The sequence below is a fragment of the Malaya genurostris genome, chromosome 3 (genome assembly GCF_030247185.1).
Source record: "Malaya genurostris strain Urasoe2022 chromosome 3, Malgen_1.1, whole genome shotgun sequence".
Taxonomy (NCBI): Eukaryota; Metazoa; Arthropoda; class Insecta; order Diptera; family Culicidae; genus Malaya; species Malaya genurostris.
In genome coordinates this window covers 72567834-72586888 of record NC_080572.1, presented here as the reverse complement: position 1 = coordinate 72586888, position 19055 = coordinate 72567834, and the positions used below count along the sequence as shown (strand labels likewise).

The 19055-nt window shown below is 36.1% G+C and overlaps 1 protein-coding gene across 2 annotated transcripts in view; it reads right to left on the bottom strand.

The window, feature by feature from the left end:
* LOC131435414 (uncharacterized) overlaps positions 1-18355 on the bottom strand; it is a 43021-nt gene extending 24666 nt beyond the window's left edge. The window contains exons 1-2 of one of the 2 annotated variants that reach the window (XM_058603273.1): positions 18071-18355; positions 8984-9124 (exon numbers count right to left, since the gene is read on the bottom strand). Coding sequence is in view for 1 of the 2 variants with exons in the window: in XM_058603271.1 (XP_058459254.1) it covers positions 18071-18131 (61 nt within the window). In the remaining variant the exon portion in view is untranslated. The remainder of the gene's footprint in view (positions 1-8983; positions 9125-18070) is intronic. The other variant, XM_058603271.1, reaches the window with a different exon arrangement.
* Positions 18356-19055: the final 700 nt, after the last annotated feature.

The following is a 19055-nucleotide window of genomic DNA, read 5'->3' as shown; positions in this document are numbered from 1 at the left end:
CGATGTTTCCTCTACAACCACAGAAACGGAATATGTCCCGCACTAAACCGGAACTGCAACAAGTGCGGTAAGCGTGGCCATTTCGTGGCTGCCTGTCAACAAAAACAGATCAACAGCGTGCAGAATAGACGAGAAATCGATACTGATGCAAACGATAATAAACAGATAGTCAATGCTCTTTCACTCGAAGACGTCGTTTTCCTTTGTTCTATTGGATCATCTGCACCTATACGCTTCCTCGTTGATTCTGGCGCAGATGTTAACGTAATTGGAGGAACGGATTGGGCTCAACTGAAACGTGAATTCCAAGCAGGGGAAGCAAACCTGGAAATCGTCAGGGCACCCAATAGCAGACTGCACGCTTACGGATCTCGAGAACCAATGTGCATCGAATGTTCCTTTAAAGGAGTTATCTCCGCTATAGGATCCGCTGAGTCTGGTATACCAGCCGTTTTCCATGTTGTACCGAAAGGTGCGCGGTCGTTACTAGGGCGATCAACCTCAAATGACATGGGACTATTACACATAGGCGAAGCAGTAAACCACTGCACTACATTACAAAAACAACATCCATTTCCAAAAATGCCACAAGTAAAAATCAAGTTCAGCATCGATAAAACCATCCCACCAACTAAAAGCGCATATTATAATGTGCCAGCAGCTTACAGAGAAGCAGCACGACAGAGGCTTGATGAAATGGAATCACAAGGAATCATCGAGAAAGTGACATCTGCCCCAAGTTGGATTAGTGGCATGTCCGCAGTAGCTAAGGGGAAAAATGATTTCCGACTCGTGGTGAACATGCGTGCTCCCAACAAAGCGATCAACCGCGAATACTTTAGGCTACCGTTACTAGAAGAAATGAAAACCCAGCTTTACGGAGCTAAATATTTCACGAAACTCGATTTACGAAATGCATTCTATCACCTAGAATTGTCCGAAGAATCAAGAGACTTGACTACTTTTTTGGCAGAAAATGGTATGTACAGATTCACCAGACTCATGTTTGGTGTAAACTGCGCTCCAGAAATATTCCAGCGGGAGATGATGAGAATTCTCAAAAATGCTGGTGATAACATTATCGTATACATCGATGACTTTCTCATATTCTCGGATACCCTGGAAGGACTCCACGCGACGGTTGCGAAAGTATTGCAAGTCTTGAGAGCAAATAACCTGACTTTAAATACAGCCAAGTGCGAATTCGACAAAACCAAAATTCAGTTTGTAGGTCACGAACTTGATCAAAATGGATTTCACATTGACAATGAAAAAATTAAATGCGTGCAAAACTTCAGAGAACCAGCATCGTTATCTGAACTTCGTAGTTTTCTAGGACTAGCATCATTCCTTAGTCCGTACTTGAAAAACTTCGCCGACATCTCTAGCCCATTGTGGAGTGCAACGACATCAAAATCGTGGTCATGGGGTATTGAACAGAAAAAAGCATTTAGCATTGTCAAACAGAACATTATTGACTGTACGATATCACTGGGATTTTTCTCAGAAAACGACAAAACGGTCTTATATACGGATGCTTCCCCCGTAGCATTAGGCGCAGTTCTTGTACAAGAAGGAACAAATCAAGCACCTCGAATAATAAGTTTTGCTTCCAAATCTTTGACACCTACCGAAAAAAAATACGCGCAGAATCAGCGAGAAGCTCTTGGAGCTGTTTGGGCTGTAGAACACTTCTCGTACTTTTTGTTTGGAAGACGTTTTACACTTCGCACCGACGCGCAAGGGGTTGCATTTATTTTAAACAGATCGAGGGAGAATTCAAAGCGTGCTTTGACTCGTGCCGATGGGTGGGCTCTTAGATTAAGCCCATACCGGTACGATATTGAATATGTTCGCGGTACGGAGAACATAGCAGACCCCCCCTCTCGACTCTACAATGGAGATGATGCTGCATTCGATGAAGAAAGTAGTCCATGGGAATTAGCAACTCTCGAAGCAAATTCGGTCGTATTCTTAACGGAAGCCGAAATTCGAGATGCTACAAATCGTGACAAAACATTACAAAATGTTGCGGATGCCTTAAAAACAGGAGATTGGCCTCGTGAGTTGCAAAGATATCACACTGTTGAAAGAGACCTATCTGCGGCCAATGGGATGATTATAAAAACCGGCTGTGCAGTAGTGCCAAAAACTCTTCAAACTCGAGCTCTAGAAGTAGCACATGAGGGACATCCTTCGATAGCGAAAATGAAAAGTATCATGCGACAACGTGTGTGGTGGCCTGGAATGTCAAGAGACATAACCGACTGGGTCGAATCCTGCAAACTTTGTTGTGTCAACGGCAAACCGGAGAAGACAACACCAATGCAGCGAATATTTCTTCCTAAAGTGGCTTGGGATACGGTGGCACTAGATTTCAACGGACCCTATATAAAATTTGGAGGCATTCTCATCTTGGTTGCAGTCGATTATAAATCGAGATACATCATAGCTAAACCTGTGAAAACGACTAGTTATAAATGTACAATAAAAATACTCGATGACATATTCGATAAAGAAGGATACCCAAAAATCTTGAAGACAGATAATGGACCTCCATTCAATGGGAAAGATTTTGCAAACTATTGCGAACAACGCGATATTGCGTTAATTTTCTCGACACCTCTATTTCCACAACAAAACGGCTTAGTAGAAAGTTATATGAAGTTAATTAATAAAGCTATGGCAGTGGCTAGTTCGGATAAAACAAGCTACATTGAAGAGCTTAAAAAAGCAGTTAATGCACATAATGCAGCAGCACACAGCATTACGAAAGTACCACCAGAAGAGATAATGTATGGTCGAAAAATTAAGCGAGGTTTACCCTTGCTTCAGCCACGCGAATCAGATTACGACGAAGATCTTCTCCAACAAAGGGACCGCGAAGCCAAACTAATTGGGAAACAACATGAAGATGCTCGACGTGGTGCTCGTCATTGCAGAATAAAACCGGGAGATGAAGTCGTTGTTGAAAGACAAAATCGTTTGAAAGGCGATTCGCGATTTTCCCCGACGAGACACACAGTATTGGAGGAGCGGAACGGTAGCCTAGTTCTCACTAATGAGCATGGCAAAATAACGAAGCGGCATGTATCCCACACTAAAAAGATTAAAGCTTGGCGTGGTACACAAACGAATGTTCCTTCTAATGGAGATAAACCAAAGACTGCTGCGTCTTCTGAGCCGAGTTCTAATATATCTGATCGGCCGCCCCGAACTAAACGAACACCAGCTTTTCTGTACGATTACACTCACTAAATTATTCCGTGTATCCAAATCCGGTTGATCTAAAAGAAAACAAAATCATATGAAAATTGAAATGCATTAATTTCCTTTCTATACACTCAACAAATTATAATAAATTAAACTTAAAAACTAAAGAGGATATGAAAACAATTTCATCAAAACATACACAACATTCAAACCAAAGATGCCAGATTAACTCTACATTACAACAACTTGTCACCAAAGTACAGGAAGAGTGGTGAAAACCACTAGAATATAAATATAAATTGTGCCTCCCCTACGAACCACGTAATATCTCTTTTCATGAATAATGGAGATAGCTCATTAAAGTTAGATATATGAGCAGAATCATGAATGTTGCAACATTCGAAGAACCTTCAATTGCTGCTTAACTTTCGCATAACTGGCACTCCTGCTGATGTCTTTCACAACCCTACACACTAACCACAAAAGATATACATTTTGACAATTTCGACTTGCTTTCTTTTAACTCAATCAAATTAAAGAGCGATTCAGACGCTACACATTGCATTTCGGAAAGAGCGAATCGCAGTGAGCTCCCGTTTCCTGAAATGATGTTCTAAGTCGAGCTGAGCTTCGAAGCTGTAACAACAGGCTATTGTTGCTACTAATTCATAACCCTTATTTTTTTTTTTTTTGGGAAAGGAAGCGGATGTGTGATACCAGCTGAAGTACTAAAGCCACGGTAACCCACGCTGAACCTTAATAAAACAACCTTATGCGCAAACATCCACGATGAGAGCTGGCATCACAGCTTTGTCGTCACAAGCGCGGTCGTTACCGCCACTTTCAGTACACCACTCTTGAAGAGGTAAGACGTGTGCTTTACATTGCTGAGAGCCCCTTTTCGTGCGATGCAAATCGGAAATGCACAATGTCTTATCTTGATCATATGTGCAATGATTGCACTTACATAAATCAAGAATCATTTTAGCCCTAAATCACTACCCATTGTGTGACGGAAGATCAGTACCGATATTGATCGATGTGATTTAAAATTCACTGATCAACTGATCATGAAAAGATTCTCCGGCAGTGATCTCGTTTTGATGAGGTTTTGGTCTTTATTTTCTCAGCCCTGTATGCTACACTGAGGAAATATTATTCTTTACCTAAAACAATAATATATCTGTGTACCCCTAGGAGGAATAAAACAGATGATTTAAATGTTTCATCAATTCCAACCAAATACTTTTGTTAATTTATATAATTGATATTAATAAAATAATTCCGATGATTTTGTAGTATTAGGAATATTTTTTAATCTAATGACAGCATGTAATAAATCGATTTTTCCCTCATATTTGTATGGCTTTTCATACATATTGAGAATGTATTGAGATGAATTTTATTTATTTTGAATTCGTGACATGTGACATAGGGGGGGTGGGGGGTCTTTGCTTCTGTGACAATTTGTGACAAAGGGGGGATGGGGAGTCAAAAATCGTCAAAAAAAAGCGTGACGTCTTTTATGGACAGCCCCTGAACGAAAAAAATGGCACTCGGTTCAACGGTCTGTTTCAAAATCGACAAACGAAGGTCCCGTGTTGAACGATTAATTGGACGTTGATTGGACCTACGATACAACATATTGGACCAATGAAAGACCACCGTCGAATGTTTGCTTTCTAAGAGGGAGGCTACACGTAGGTCTGAAACGTTAGCTATAATTTCGTTTATATTTATAGATTCATGTGCTTCCAATGAAGCTGTTTTTGCATCGATTGACCAATCAAAGCGATGCTTCCCAATGATATCTCGCTTACTCCTTCAAAACCGCCGTCTACGTTAGGGAAATCCGGTATACCGGAGAGTTTTAGCAGACGAAATAGGACACTGCTAGCAATTAATCAACATATCAATGATATATAATTGAAATTACATGGCTATGAACATTCTAATCAACACGTAGTAATATTTCCAATCAATTGGTGAAATAATATTACTGATTTAAACTAAACTGACTGAGCTGTAAGTGTTCAAAAGCTGACCACATTTCTTCTTGTATTTGTCATTAAATTTCTAATTTGCACTACTATATAGAAAACAAAGATGTTTTCCACATCAAAACCTTTCTGTACATCATAAAATAATGCCACAGCCGACTATTTTAATTTATTTCGAAATGATTGCTGCACAAGTATTAATTGATACTTACAGGTATCGATACTTACTGACTTTTGATAACTTGTATCGATACCCAAAATAGGGTAGGGTATCCCGATACCCTAGGTATCGATACTTTGCCTTCCAAGTACCATCCCTAGTATGCCGTTCAACAAACGCTCACCGACCAACAAAATGTAATCGCTTGCTGAGTGGGATTGTTTCAAAGAAAGACACGTTTTTTTGTTTTTCAAGTACAAAGATTGTACAAAGGTACGATTTGTTGTTGTAATATATCATATGGTTATTGTATAATATACTGTAGTAAGTAAAAAATGCAGGTGTTTAAAACAATTATAAAGAACTTCAGCTAAATCATCTGACATGAATTCACTACAGCTATTATCGTTGTAATATAGTTTTGCATTGTTTTATTTTATAACGCTCCAATCTCCTACTGTAAAAAAATTTAATCGCGTATGGTTAGAGTAGCTCCATCTTCTATGGAACATAAAATTTTCTATTTTTACTGCCAGCAATACAGCAAGCATAAGAAATAACTAGTTTTTATTACTTATTACTTTTACTTCTATTCATAGCTCTCGTTGAAGCGATTTACAAGTTACGGTTTATTTATATACTAAATCTATTTTTTTATTAAGTTTATTAAGTAAATTTATTTGTTTTGAAGCATTTATTTATTTATTTATTAAACAACCTGATATTGTATATTTATATCACTGGAATCGTAATCATTATCACAGGAAACATAAATACAAATGGATTAATTTTTCAAATCAAGAAATTGTAATACTAAATTCGGAAATGTTGGTAAAATTCCGAAATTAGCATTAAGATTAATTTGTTTAGTTCTGCGTTTACATTTCACACACATTCATATAAAAAGGAATTTTTGTATAACAATGTGTTCTCTTCCGAGTTTGTATCAGATTGCAATTCTAAACCGCATTTACAGCTGATTTTTCCGTGCAGTGTATATCGAGAAATGTTCCATATATTTGGGGCTGTTTGGTTCAGTGTACTGATTGGGGAAGCTGTCATATGTGCATTAAAAAATTTGTAGTGTATTAGTAACCTTTTTTGCCACCGCACTTTACTGTGATGTCCCTCGTGAATCGTAAGAGTGATCCATATTGATATACACGGAGGCCTTTTTTTATGCGGTCTCTTTTTATGCGGTTTTTTATGCGACTTTTTTATGCGAATTTTCAGAGTTATGCGGTTTTTTTCATGCGAAGTTTCAGAGTAATGCGGTTTTTTATGCGAATTTTCAGAGTTATGCGGTTTCCCTTCTGCGGTTTTTTTATGCGAAGTTTCAGAGTTATGCGTTTTTTTATGCGGTACGTAAACTCGCATAAAAAAGTACGGGTTTGTAATGTCAGAGGCATACCTGTATGTCGTGAATACGAATAAAACTGACACGATTTCTTTATAATTTCGAATTCGAATTGATAGTTGATCGATTGTGTGAATTGTGAAAATTTCCCCCTTTTCACTACTAGAATTCTAAACGATTTTTGACGTCAGTCATCTCATTTCGGATTTGCATATTTCATTGAAAGAAACTATCAAGATGCTGTACAGAATACATTTCTGCCTTTTAGAAGGATCAAATTGTGGAATTCTCTACGATATTTAGCATAGTTCGGAACATTTTTCTCGAACGATCTCCGCACAGCGAAAAGTGCACAAAGCAAATCAAATTATTTTGAATTTTCACTAAACTGCTGATGTTTACATTCGATTTGCAAAGAAGTAATCTTAATAGTTCTGTAGATAACATTTAGAGCCATTAGAACGGTTGATTTTATATAATGTTGTCCACTTTTCGTTTTCTTTCTCTCCAATGCAATGCGTACAGCAGCTCTGTTGCATGATGCACTCGCTCTTGTTTGAGATGAAACTAGCTTTGCGTACAAACCGCAAGACATCCGTTCGCAGTGCCAAATGATGCGAAACTGGTTTAATGAGTCTTCTCGCCTTGACGACCGGAATTTAATTTCTTTTTATTGCGCTGAGAGAAGACAAATTTCCATGTAAGAAAAATTTCCATGTGAAAACCAACGCATTTGCTCTGCTAAGATTTCATCCGGTTATCCATTTCAGAACTTTTTGCCCGATTCTTGCACTAAAAATGGCTTTAAACGTTTTCTGTTCTGGAAAGTTCAAGTCCGATTTTGGCATACAAAGTATTAATTCGATTTTCGTATTCGAAACTACTTAAAGGGGGTTTCAACGATAAATGGCACTTATCAGCCGTTTACTTTTTGAAATCTGCACAAAATGTTATAAATCTTCAAAACTGATCTCATATATTTCAAATTAACTTCTATGTCGAATATATAAACTGAATAAGAAATATATTTAAAAAGTGCGATACTCACTTGTAAAAGATTCTGCAGTTCAATTCTTAAACTTTACGCGTTTGGATGGTGCGATTGAATTGCCGTAGCAAAACCTGCCTTCCTGTAACTTCTGTGTATGATATTCAAGCTAAAAAGAGTAATATCAATCAGCTGCGTAGCACGTTTTGTGATTGAGCATGTTTTCCTGATGATATTACTCCATCACGACGGTATTACTGAATAAATTTCAAATACTACCTACGCGAACTCACCCAACGAGCCTAAAAATTTTAATATTGGATAATCCATATCCGAGAAAATTGAGCGGAAATCAGTTTTGACCTTTACGTCACTTATACCATTTATTACCGGAACCGTCAGAGACAATCATTTGAACTTCAAACCTGTTTAATGAACACAAAGTAGCATTAGAACGAGCCTAACTTTATTTAAATGTTGATTCCGAATCAAACAGTGATACTGATAACGATGAAGACATTTTTAAACTCCAAGTAAAATCAAAATTTATCTCATCAAAAATCATTCGTTTCAAAATCAGTATAATATCTACAATAAATATGTGATATGAAAAGATAAAACTGACTATTTTTATTTACTGTGAATCAAAAAATTTGGTTATTTCCACCCCTGGTATATAGCATATTTGATAAAACTCATACATGCATACTAAATAGTATCCGCAATCCACAGAATATTTTTGAGTTGAAATCAGTTTTAAAAAATTGGACACTAAAATATTGAAACAGTACAAACCCTAATAACTATGAATCAATATAAACGACTAAAACTCACATATTTTAAATGCAATGGCGTATTCAGAGGGGGGTCGAAAGGGGCAAAACAATATTCAGTGGGGCCTTTCTTTTTGCTCGCTTATCGGTGCTAAAGACTGTTGTTTTTTTTTTTTGCTCGCTAACCCGATTCCCCTACGATGAGGGGCGGTAAATCATATTTAGCCCCGAGCGCTAAGCATGCAAAATACACCCCCCTGCTTACAGACGTCTAATAAGCTCTTTATTATATGGATGAAACAAATTTTCAGGCAAATAGCGTGTGCAATTAATCGATTCTACTTAATGTGATCAAAACAGACAATCTACCTTATGCTCATCTCATTATCAATGCATGCTCAGTGAATGTTGAAAAGCTTTGGAGGAAATTTATTGAGGCGGAGACACAGCAATGCATGCACCACTCGAGACACTGACCCATAACATGTTTACCTTTCGCCTCTTCTCATCCATTCAACTGTGAAGTACTCTCCATTGATGCCGATACGACATATTTAAAGTAGGATATGTGAAAAGTAGACTCTTTGTTTTTCGTTTCAAGCTAGTGTACATGTCAAGGCACAACACGAACTGCTGAATACATCAGAGAGTAAAAATATTTGTCAATGTCAACTCTCATCTCTTATAGTCATTTAAATTCGGTGAATTAGTTATTTCAAAAATGTAAATACTAGTGTGAATTCGTAGTAGTTATTTTTTTTACTTAAATGATTCTGATGGTAGTCTTCCTGGTTGTATAGCCCTGCTGGAAGCATGTATCCTTCGAATAGCAAAACCAGCATACTGCAGTGTCACATGAAAAGAAAAGCAGGATCCGAACGATATAATCGGTGTCAGAACTTCCAAAGGTTGTGGCTGGATACAGTTACTGCTGCCATGGTTATTTATATGAAACGGTTTTGCGGTGGCTTATATTTTTACGATCCAAAAGGATCGAGAAGAAAGGGTGACCTCAGACCAGGATTTGCTGTTTCGTTTCCATCATGTCAACATATATGGCGGCGAGGGTATAGTTATTCTTTGCAATGTAGTAAGGTAACCATACCGACACTCATCTCAGCTTCTTTACTTGTCTTACCAATTTTAGCTAACACCAAGAACGAAATCTGCCAACTCTATTGAATGCCTAGGCTCATATGATAGAATATATATGTACTGGATGTTGACATCTATTAAATCACAATATATCAGTTGCAGACTGCCTCAATGATTGAAAAAGGTACAGTCTTAAAAGCATGTCTGCGTTGAACATGTTTGCCTAACGGTAGGGACACTTCCTGGGAACTGGTGAATTTGCTATAAATTGTGTTAACTAAGGCAAAGGAACGAGCACTAGGAAAATCATTTTTACCGGAAATTAGAATTTAAGTCTATTTCCTGATTGCAGGTAAGAGATTCGCTCGCTCCGTTGACTATCGACGATCTATGCGTAACATAAGGAACAGCACAGAGTATGCAATAGTCAGGACACAACCTGCTGGATACATCAGTTAAAGCAATTTCTCTACAGGAATATTTACTTCACTGTTCATGCGCTGATTTTGATTTATGATGAACCAGATTTCACTACACATGATGCTATTAAATTTCCCATCAGGATGTCTGCTCGCTGAATCCTGTTTCGAAGGATGCTTCTAGCAATAAAGCCAGGATTGATAGTATGATAAATGTTCTATATAAGATTCTCGTTGGGGCGAATGGAATTCGTTTTTAATTTATTTCATTTTTGTATTTGAATCTAGTGCCTTGTGTAACTGTCGAATATTCTTTTAAAATTTTTACGATTAGTATCACATTGCACAGAATTCTTTACAACATCGTGATATTCTATTGATTTTAATACGAATTGTACACGACGTTCTAAAGGGAATAAAAATTTTTGGCGCGAGAAAATAAGTTATTCGTGACATCTAAAAAATTAACAATTAATTTCAATTCGATGAATTTCAAAGCATCGAATAGTACATGCTTCGTTATGTTTGTGAAACAAATTTATCGTCATATGAGAAAGGGAAAAAAATTCATTAATATGTCAAATGACGGAAAATTTCATTTGTAATGACTTAATGTTAGATTAGCTTGAATTTTACAGGTTTCGTCAGTAACTTGCAATTTGCCAGCAGGTGCGACTGTATGATTTTAAATGCACCTTTTACCAGCCAAGCAGGTGTGTGCTGCTGTGACTCAATCGATTAACAGGCGTACTTTGCGATCCATTGATTCTCGGTTTAAATAGCAGCGGTCGGTACCAGTATTCGTTTTTTTTATTTCAATGAATTTTAGAAACAATATTAAATGTTTTTTCAAGTAAATTCGCGCTCCATTTATGGGCATCTAATATAATGTAAAATGACAGGGTTTATAGAAATTTTTGCCCATCATACGCATTATTTGAGGCACGAAATGCAGTCTGCGATGGTGCATTATCGTGGTGCAAAAACCAAGAGTTATCGGCCCATAATTCCGGCCTCCCCTCTTCGCAAGCGGTTCTGTTTGTTGGTCGTTGAGCGTTTGTTGAACGACATACTGCACGAAATATTCGTTCAGTTTGCTGGATCGGTTTGTTGTTGTATTCTCTCTTGCAAAAATAGTATCAAAATTAGGTGTTACCTTCGCTTTTAATACTTCAGACAGACAGGCGTAATCTAAACACTAATGAATATTTTGACGTGATACTTGGCACAGCTGTCACTGACAGTCATACCAACCTAGAAAAAATATCGACGAATAAAGTTTCCGCGCGAAGTGTAATTCAAAATTCTTCCCAGCTTTTGCCCACAGTAGTACATGAGAACAATTTTTTACTTGTTATAAACAAGGACAATAAGCTACTGAAGCTTGTAATTCTAAAAAAATTGTAAAATCGAGTCGAACCGTAAGGGAAATATTCAATAAGATTACCCGGAACGTCAATTTATCGTTTTGAAAACAATAAAAATATGGCACGGAAGAATAATTTATCCTCTAAAATACTATTTCTGCCCACTAAGAAAAAACATACTGTTTTGATCCACCTAGTGGTGTAATGATGCCTTTCTCATGTCAATCATACTATCATATGTAATACTGTGGTATTCTTCAAAGTAATTTTCTTCGATTCTTAAATAACCGAAATCGGTTTGTTTGATAAAAACTATCAATTGGAGAATATTTGGGGTCGATTTAGAAATTTCTTTACGGGTTTTCGCCTTTTTCAGTGAAGGTTTAAAATTTTAAACACACTTTACCCTATATATCCGGATCCGAGAGTGGGATCCGTATGAAATTCAGGAATTACGTATGGGACCACAGGACCTTTCATTTGAACCTAAGTTTGTGAAAATCGGTCACGCTATCTATGTGAAAACTTGGAACACATATTTTCATTTTTTTTGCACATTTTACTCCATTACTCCGGAATCGAAAATCGGATCCAAATATTATTCAGGAATTTTGTATAATTGTATAAGACCACAAGACCTGACATCTCAAAAAAAAGTTGGTGCACTTATTTTCACAATTTTTTGCACATTTTACCCCATAATTCCGGAACCGGAAGTCGGATCCAAATAATATTCAGGAATTGTGTATAGGATCACAAGACCTTTCATTTGAATCTAAGTTTGTGAGAATCGGTTTAGCCAACTCCGAGAAAAGTTAGTACAAAAGACGTTACTAACACACACACACACACACACACACACACACACACACACACACACACACACACACACACACACACACACACACACACACACACACACACACATTTTGCGCACTCGACGAACTGAGTCGAATGGTATATGACGCTCGGACCTACGGGCCTCGGTTCAAAAGTCGGTTTTCAAATTGATTGCATAACATTTCTATATGAGAAAGGCAAAAACGTCCAACGGAACAACACATTTTCTTTTTACATGAAGAGAACAGTTCCCACACAATTTTTGTAGGAAAGAAAACAACAACAAACTGAACAAGTATTTCATTGAATATGTCGTTTAACAAACGCTTAAGGATCAAGAGTTAACCAAATAACTTGTGTTGGTAATTTGTGTATTACGTACATTTTATTTGGTACGTATGCCATAGATCTGTGTATTTATATATACAGTGCACCGAGTTTATCAAAGTGGATTGCACGATTAAGATTCAAACAATCTTTTTTCACAAAAATTTATTCTCAAATGAATGTTAAGCCTGACATCTTGAATGAAATATCAGTTTTGATCAACTTTTCACCAACGTTTGATGGAAAATTGCTTACTTTTTATGAATGTAGATTTAAATTCCCTAATAAAAAAGTTAGCAACACAATACAAAATAAACAAAACTAAATATTTTCTGTTACAAAAGCAGTTTGCCGGAAAAATAAATAGTTTTACGACAACATTCCATATCCATTGCCTTTCGCGTGTTAAATTCAATGTTCCTTTTTTGCCGGATTACTAATAGAAGGTACGTAAATCTTTACATCGCAAAAATTTCTACAAAAGGAAATCCATATAGGAATGTGTTTGTTGATAATCAAATGTGTCAGTGGAAGTAAGCTGAAACTGAAATATTTTTTCTCGAGCAGTTTTAAAGAAAACGAAAGAGTTTTAGACTAAGATTTTCGCTTTTCTTGAATTGCAATTTTAAGCAATATGAACCGATTCGTTTATTTTTCAACCATATGGAAATATGGAAAATTTATTGAGTTAAATCAGAAAAAGAAGCGCCGGAATTTGTTTTTGCGCACACATTGTTGGCATTACTCATACACTTGCAAAGAGTCTTGCTCCTTAACAAGATCTAACCGCTTTCTCAGTGAGTGTGGACGTAAAAGTATTGTTTCGATTTATTCGGAAGATTTCACCTAGATGTGAAGTACAAAGGTGTAAGAGGTAAGGTTCAAAGGGGGAGAGGTGGTGTTGAAAAAGGCGGGTGAGTAACGTAAGAGACAAAACTAGAAGACGTGAATACGAATTACACTGACATCATTTAGGGGTTAGCCAAATTTTGTGCTAGGGCACTTAACCGTTTTTATTATTTTTACGTTTACTGACGGCTAAATGATCCCTAAATGACCAAACCTGCATCGGCCAGAAATAGTCGAAAACACGTTTTCGTTCGGCACGTCAGAAAAGACATTGCACTCCGTTGCAAAACAAAAAGTGTTCTGTAAGTAGCAGAAACTTTACGTCTGCTTAGCGCTTCAAATTGAACTGCCGAGTTTAGCACTGAGCAGTTCAATTTGAACTGCTCTGCACTGATGAGTCATACACTGACATGTTTCTTTCACACTTTTGAATATTAATAATTGTTCTCATTAGTTAATAAACTGTGCGCATTTTGTAAATTTTACTGCTTCGCTTTCAGAATTGGAACGATGCATCTATACTAAAATACGACTTATTGACGATAAACATATTCTACCATACAAATGATGCTGAACAAAAGAAAGTAAAACAATACAACCAACAATGTTATAACGGGTGGCAACTAAAATTTTGGATTTTTTCGAGGCCTGTATGCTCAACAACAAACGAGCTCAGAAAGAACTAAGAGTGTGTATGTGTTAGCTCTCTTTCTCCTCTTTCTGCTATTGTTTTCTGTTCTGTTCATGCTTGCTCAGTTCTGCTCAAAATGCCGTCGAAACAAGAAGTATTTCACGAGCGCATTGTACAGTTCTACGAACTGCAGCAATCTCGGCAAATAGTATACATTTTAAAAGCAAAAATGTTGCGGCTTCGACAGTTTACAATATCCTAAGATGCCCAACAACTGCTCGTAAGGAAGGTAGTGGAAGGCCAGCCAAAATTATGGACGCAAAAGGACTTCGTTCTCTTTCTCGTGTCTTCAACAACAAGGATTCACTGAGTCAAAGGGATGCCGCGAAAAAGTTCAACTGTTCTCACCAGTACATCTGCAAAACATTGAAAAGACTTGGAACACGCAGAGAAATGGAGCTTGTTTAAAATAACAAATCGGTTAGTAGATCTTTAAATCTGATTCATGTTAGTTTCAAGCTAGAATATGATTGTTTTAAACCATTTTCTCCCTTCAACATCAACAAAGATCTCTGTTCAATGTGAATAAATATTTTGGTCTTGCCAAACGAAAAAAATAATTGTTCCAGCTGATTTTATTATAGAAATAATTCATCAATATATTGCGTATCAACAAAAGCAGAGTTGATTTTATTCGCAATATCTATGTTGATTCAATTCTGCTTTATCTTTATGTCAAGAACAATATTTATTCATTTTATCTGTTGTCTTATTTGTGTAATGATACAACAAAGTTTATTGTTCAAAAGAACCGTATCAGTCCTATTTCTTATAAGTCAGAGCTATTTTTTCAATCGTGAATGAACAGAAAAGTTTCTTAGGCGTTTCAAAAATAAAATTTTATTTGCTTATATATTTTTAATCGGGCTTTTCATCAATCCAAGCGTAAGTATTGATAGTTAATAATATTAGAAACTGCAATAACACGCTTTCTTGACAACATATATTTGGTGCAGATTATCTCTGTCTTCACCGGAAGGGCAATGAGAAAGGGTATCGAATCATTGGATACTATAAAAAGTAATATTGGATTGATTGTGGTATGTAGATAAATATTATAAATGTATGGAATATAAATGTGATTGGTATTCCTTACAAATATATAAATTGAAGAAAAATGTACTAAAAACAAGCCTTCAAATTATTTCGAAAGAAATCATTTTACTCGTAAAAACAAAACAAAATGAATAATTTTTACAAACAAAAGCGAAAGTTGAAATACTATTCATTTTAAGTTGATATCGTATCATTTATTTCAACTGCCAAGTTTATTAATTCAAAACACTACAAATATTACCTTTATCCACAATTAGTTCATTTTAAACTGATTTTGCAAGTTGAATTTACTATGAAATTGTTTGTCAAGAAATTGACAGGAACGCACAAGTAAAATATTTGTTGGTATTAACAAAATATTTATAGAAACAAACTAATCCACTGAGCCAAATCAAATACCTAGTTTTGTTGTTTCAAGCAACACTATTTGCTATATTAAAACAATTTTTCTTTTGTCACTATTTCAACAAAATAAATCGTTTTATGAAACCCAGATTTAGTTACATTTACAATATTTTTCTCTGCGTGAATAAAGTACCGAAAGAAGACACGAGCCCCTGAATTTACTGACGCACAGATTTCAACGCTGAATTCCCAATGCCGCTGGTTGATTAAAAAATTTTCCGGAAAAAGTTTTGTTTTGGACGACGAAAGTTACTTCCCTCTTTCGAAGACACAGATTCCCGCAAACGATCGATACTATTCAACGGATAGTTCTACTGTTCATCCGAACATAAAATATTAGTTTAAACATAAGTTTGAACAGAAAGTGATGCTGTACATTGTCATTTCCGAGAAAGGCATTTCTAAGCCATGGTTCATGCCATCTGGGTTGGCAATCAATCAAGATGTGTACCAAAACGAATGTTTGTAGAAAGTTTTGATCCCGTTTTTTCAAAAACATCATGCTGATGGACAATACGTGCCCCAAAAACACAATCGTTCCTGAATACCCATTCGATTCCATTTGTACCCAAAAACCACAACCCGATAAATCTACCTCAGTGTCGCCTAATCGAAGATTTCTTCGGGGTTTTGAGCTCCTTGGTGTACAAAAATAACTGGAGAGCCACAAATTGCTAACAGTTGATTGGTAGAATCAAGAGATGCATTCGCAAAGTTGAAATGAAGGCCGTACAACGTTACTGTTTCGACATCAAACGGAAGCTTCGCCGAACATCCGATTACGGACCGTTTTCGAAAGTTCACTATTTTTTTTTCAACAATGAACAATGTATCTTTAATTTCAATAAATCAGATCTTCTCCAAGTATGTTTGTCTCTTTTTGACAGCTTAAAAACAGAAATTTCAAAATTTTAGTTGCCATCCGTTAGTTGTTTTTTTTTTTGTAAATTTCAATTTAGTTTTGGATGAATTCTGAAACTAAATTTAGGAATTAAATTGTGAAACTGAATTCAGGAAATAAATTCTGTAACTGAGTACAGGAATTAAATTATGGTTCATAAGTCATTTCCTAAATTTTGGTTCAGAGTTCAGGTCTAAAATTTGGTTCCAGATCTAGCATTCATATCTCGAATTTTGTTCAAGAATTCTAAAAAAAAGTTCCTGAATCATAATTCTAGATACGAATTTTGAAATTAAATTAGAGCAGTAAACTCAGTTCCAACATCTAATCCTGATACCAGTTCCAAGTATCTAGTTCCAGAGTCTAGCAATGGGGTTCAATTCCAGAGTCTTAGTTTGAACTTTTAAACTTATATTCTGGAACTTATTTTGAAACTAAATGCTAAACCTTATAATAAGTTCAGTATTCAGGTTAACCAGAAGCCAGCTTGCTGTCTAACGCACAAGTTTAAAATTCTTTAGAGCTTTTACTAAATATAGCAAAAATGAGTGATTAAATTCTACTACAGTGTATTTACTTTGATTTGAATACAGTAAATGTAAAAAAATATACAGTTCAGAAATAAAAATTAGAAACCGTGTATTAAAAAAAAAAAATATTTGTCAATTCATTAGTTACGATCCATGTTGCCTCACTGGTCCTTCCATTTGAATTACAACCGTCCGCTGGCACACATGTTGACTTGTGCATTTCCCACATTATTGCTAGGCATGCGGGCGTGTGTAAAAAACATAAGAAATGAAATTCTTTTATCATCATTGATTACGTTAATACCTAAGACCTGCTCTTAAGTTGTAGATGCAAACGCATAGTATTTAATTCTGAATGTGAGTGATGTTTGATTTTAGAACTAATTATCATGCGTCTCCGACTGATGATATTTCTATGGAAACGCATGGTTTTTCGATTAATTTTTTTTAAAGCCTGATATTATCCCGTTCACATTTTTTAAACACCTGAAAATAATACAGCGTAATAATAATGAATAATTTATTTTTGATGTAAAATCTAGATTGGTACCAAAATTGTAAGTGCGAATAAAAAAGACCGAATATTTTGAGCATATTTTTTACGTGAAACACATTTTCAAAAATTCTGACAAAACAGAAAGGTGCCTAACATATTCCACTTGAAGCTACAGTGATTCACGAATATTGATTATTTTCACAAACCAACTGAAATTAACTTTGAAGTTTGTTGCAGTACGTTGTTGGAGCTTCGTGGGTTTCAGATAAATGTTTTTTTTTGTAAAATGTCACAGTTACATACATTCGGGTGACTTCAAAATTATTAATTCAGAAGTCAAATTCTAAACTTCGAACCCTAAAAAATAGCCAATAATCATTTGAGATCATCAAAGTTCGCATCATAAAGTTCTCGTAAAACAGAATATTTTTGAAAGTATCCTTTTGACGGTAAGCTAGCCACACAACAGTATCGAATCGATCGAAAAGTTCAGCGTAACGGTTAGTTGCGGTTACCAATCTGTACGATAGATAGATTCCAAAATATTTACGAAGAGAAAGTTTTCATGTTCCGTTAAATTGAAATACATAATACCAAGACTACCTTTCAATAGCACACAGAAGATTATCAGCAGCACGCATTTGAACGCGGTAATCCCATCCATTGCGTGGTCAATGCGGTTAAGATACAGTATTTGCTTAGCCTCTAAGGGCAACTTTTCACATCACACCAGCAGCTCATAAAACCTCCATGAGCTTGAAAACAAAAAGTTTATATATATTTTTGGTAATTCGTCGCTTGACTCGCCACTCACTCAACTTCTAAAATTCACTGCCAGGAAAAACACGTCCGTACCGGTTGAGCTGCCGATGTTCAACTGAATCTCTTTTCCGAGCGGAACCAAGCGAGAAGTGTGATAATATAAACAGGATATCGTCTAAATAAAGCATTATAAAGTGCGCTTATCCAAAGCCTTGCCTCGTGGAGGGTTTCGTTCTTTGCGGTGGGAAATGTACACATGAAATGCTGCGCAGAACTGGTGTTGTGACAAATGTATCGGAAAACTGAAGGGAAGAAGTTTATAAGAATAATTAAACGAGCGAAAGTCATTCGACTGCCTTCTAACTGCAGTTAGAAACTAGTTTCTTAGTTTTAAATGGTCGAATTTTGTGTCATCAATACATTTGCGGGAAGCTCCCCTTTTTTCATTTTCATTTGGAAAAAGGAGGCAAAACTCAAGCCTCAATCTTGTGAAATTTAAATGTGAAACAATCTGGATAAAAAAGAGCAAAAACACCTATAATATAACTGAAACTGAAACAAACGGATCCTCAGCAAGCCGTTTTAGTTTTATTTATTCGAACAGTTCTACTGTCAAATTTAAAACTGGTATACGCTGCCTTTCATTTTTTTTTATATTTGAAACACTGATAAAACGCTACTGGGGCTAGCAGCTTATTTTGTTATAATTTCTAGATTTAAATTTTAAAACTGACCAGGCCCGTACCCAGGATTTCGTTTCGGGAGGGGCCCAAAGATTAAAAATAATGTTACTGAAGATTGCTTATATACCTAATTCTCGATGTGC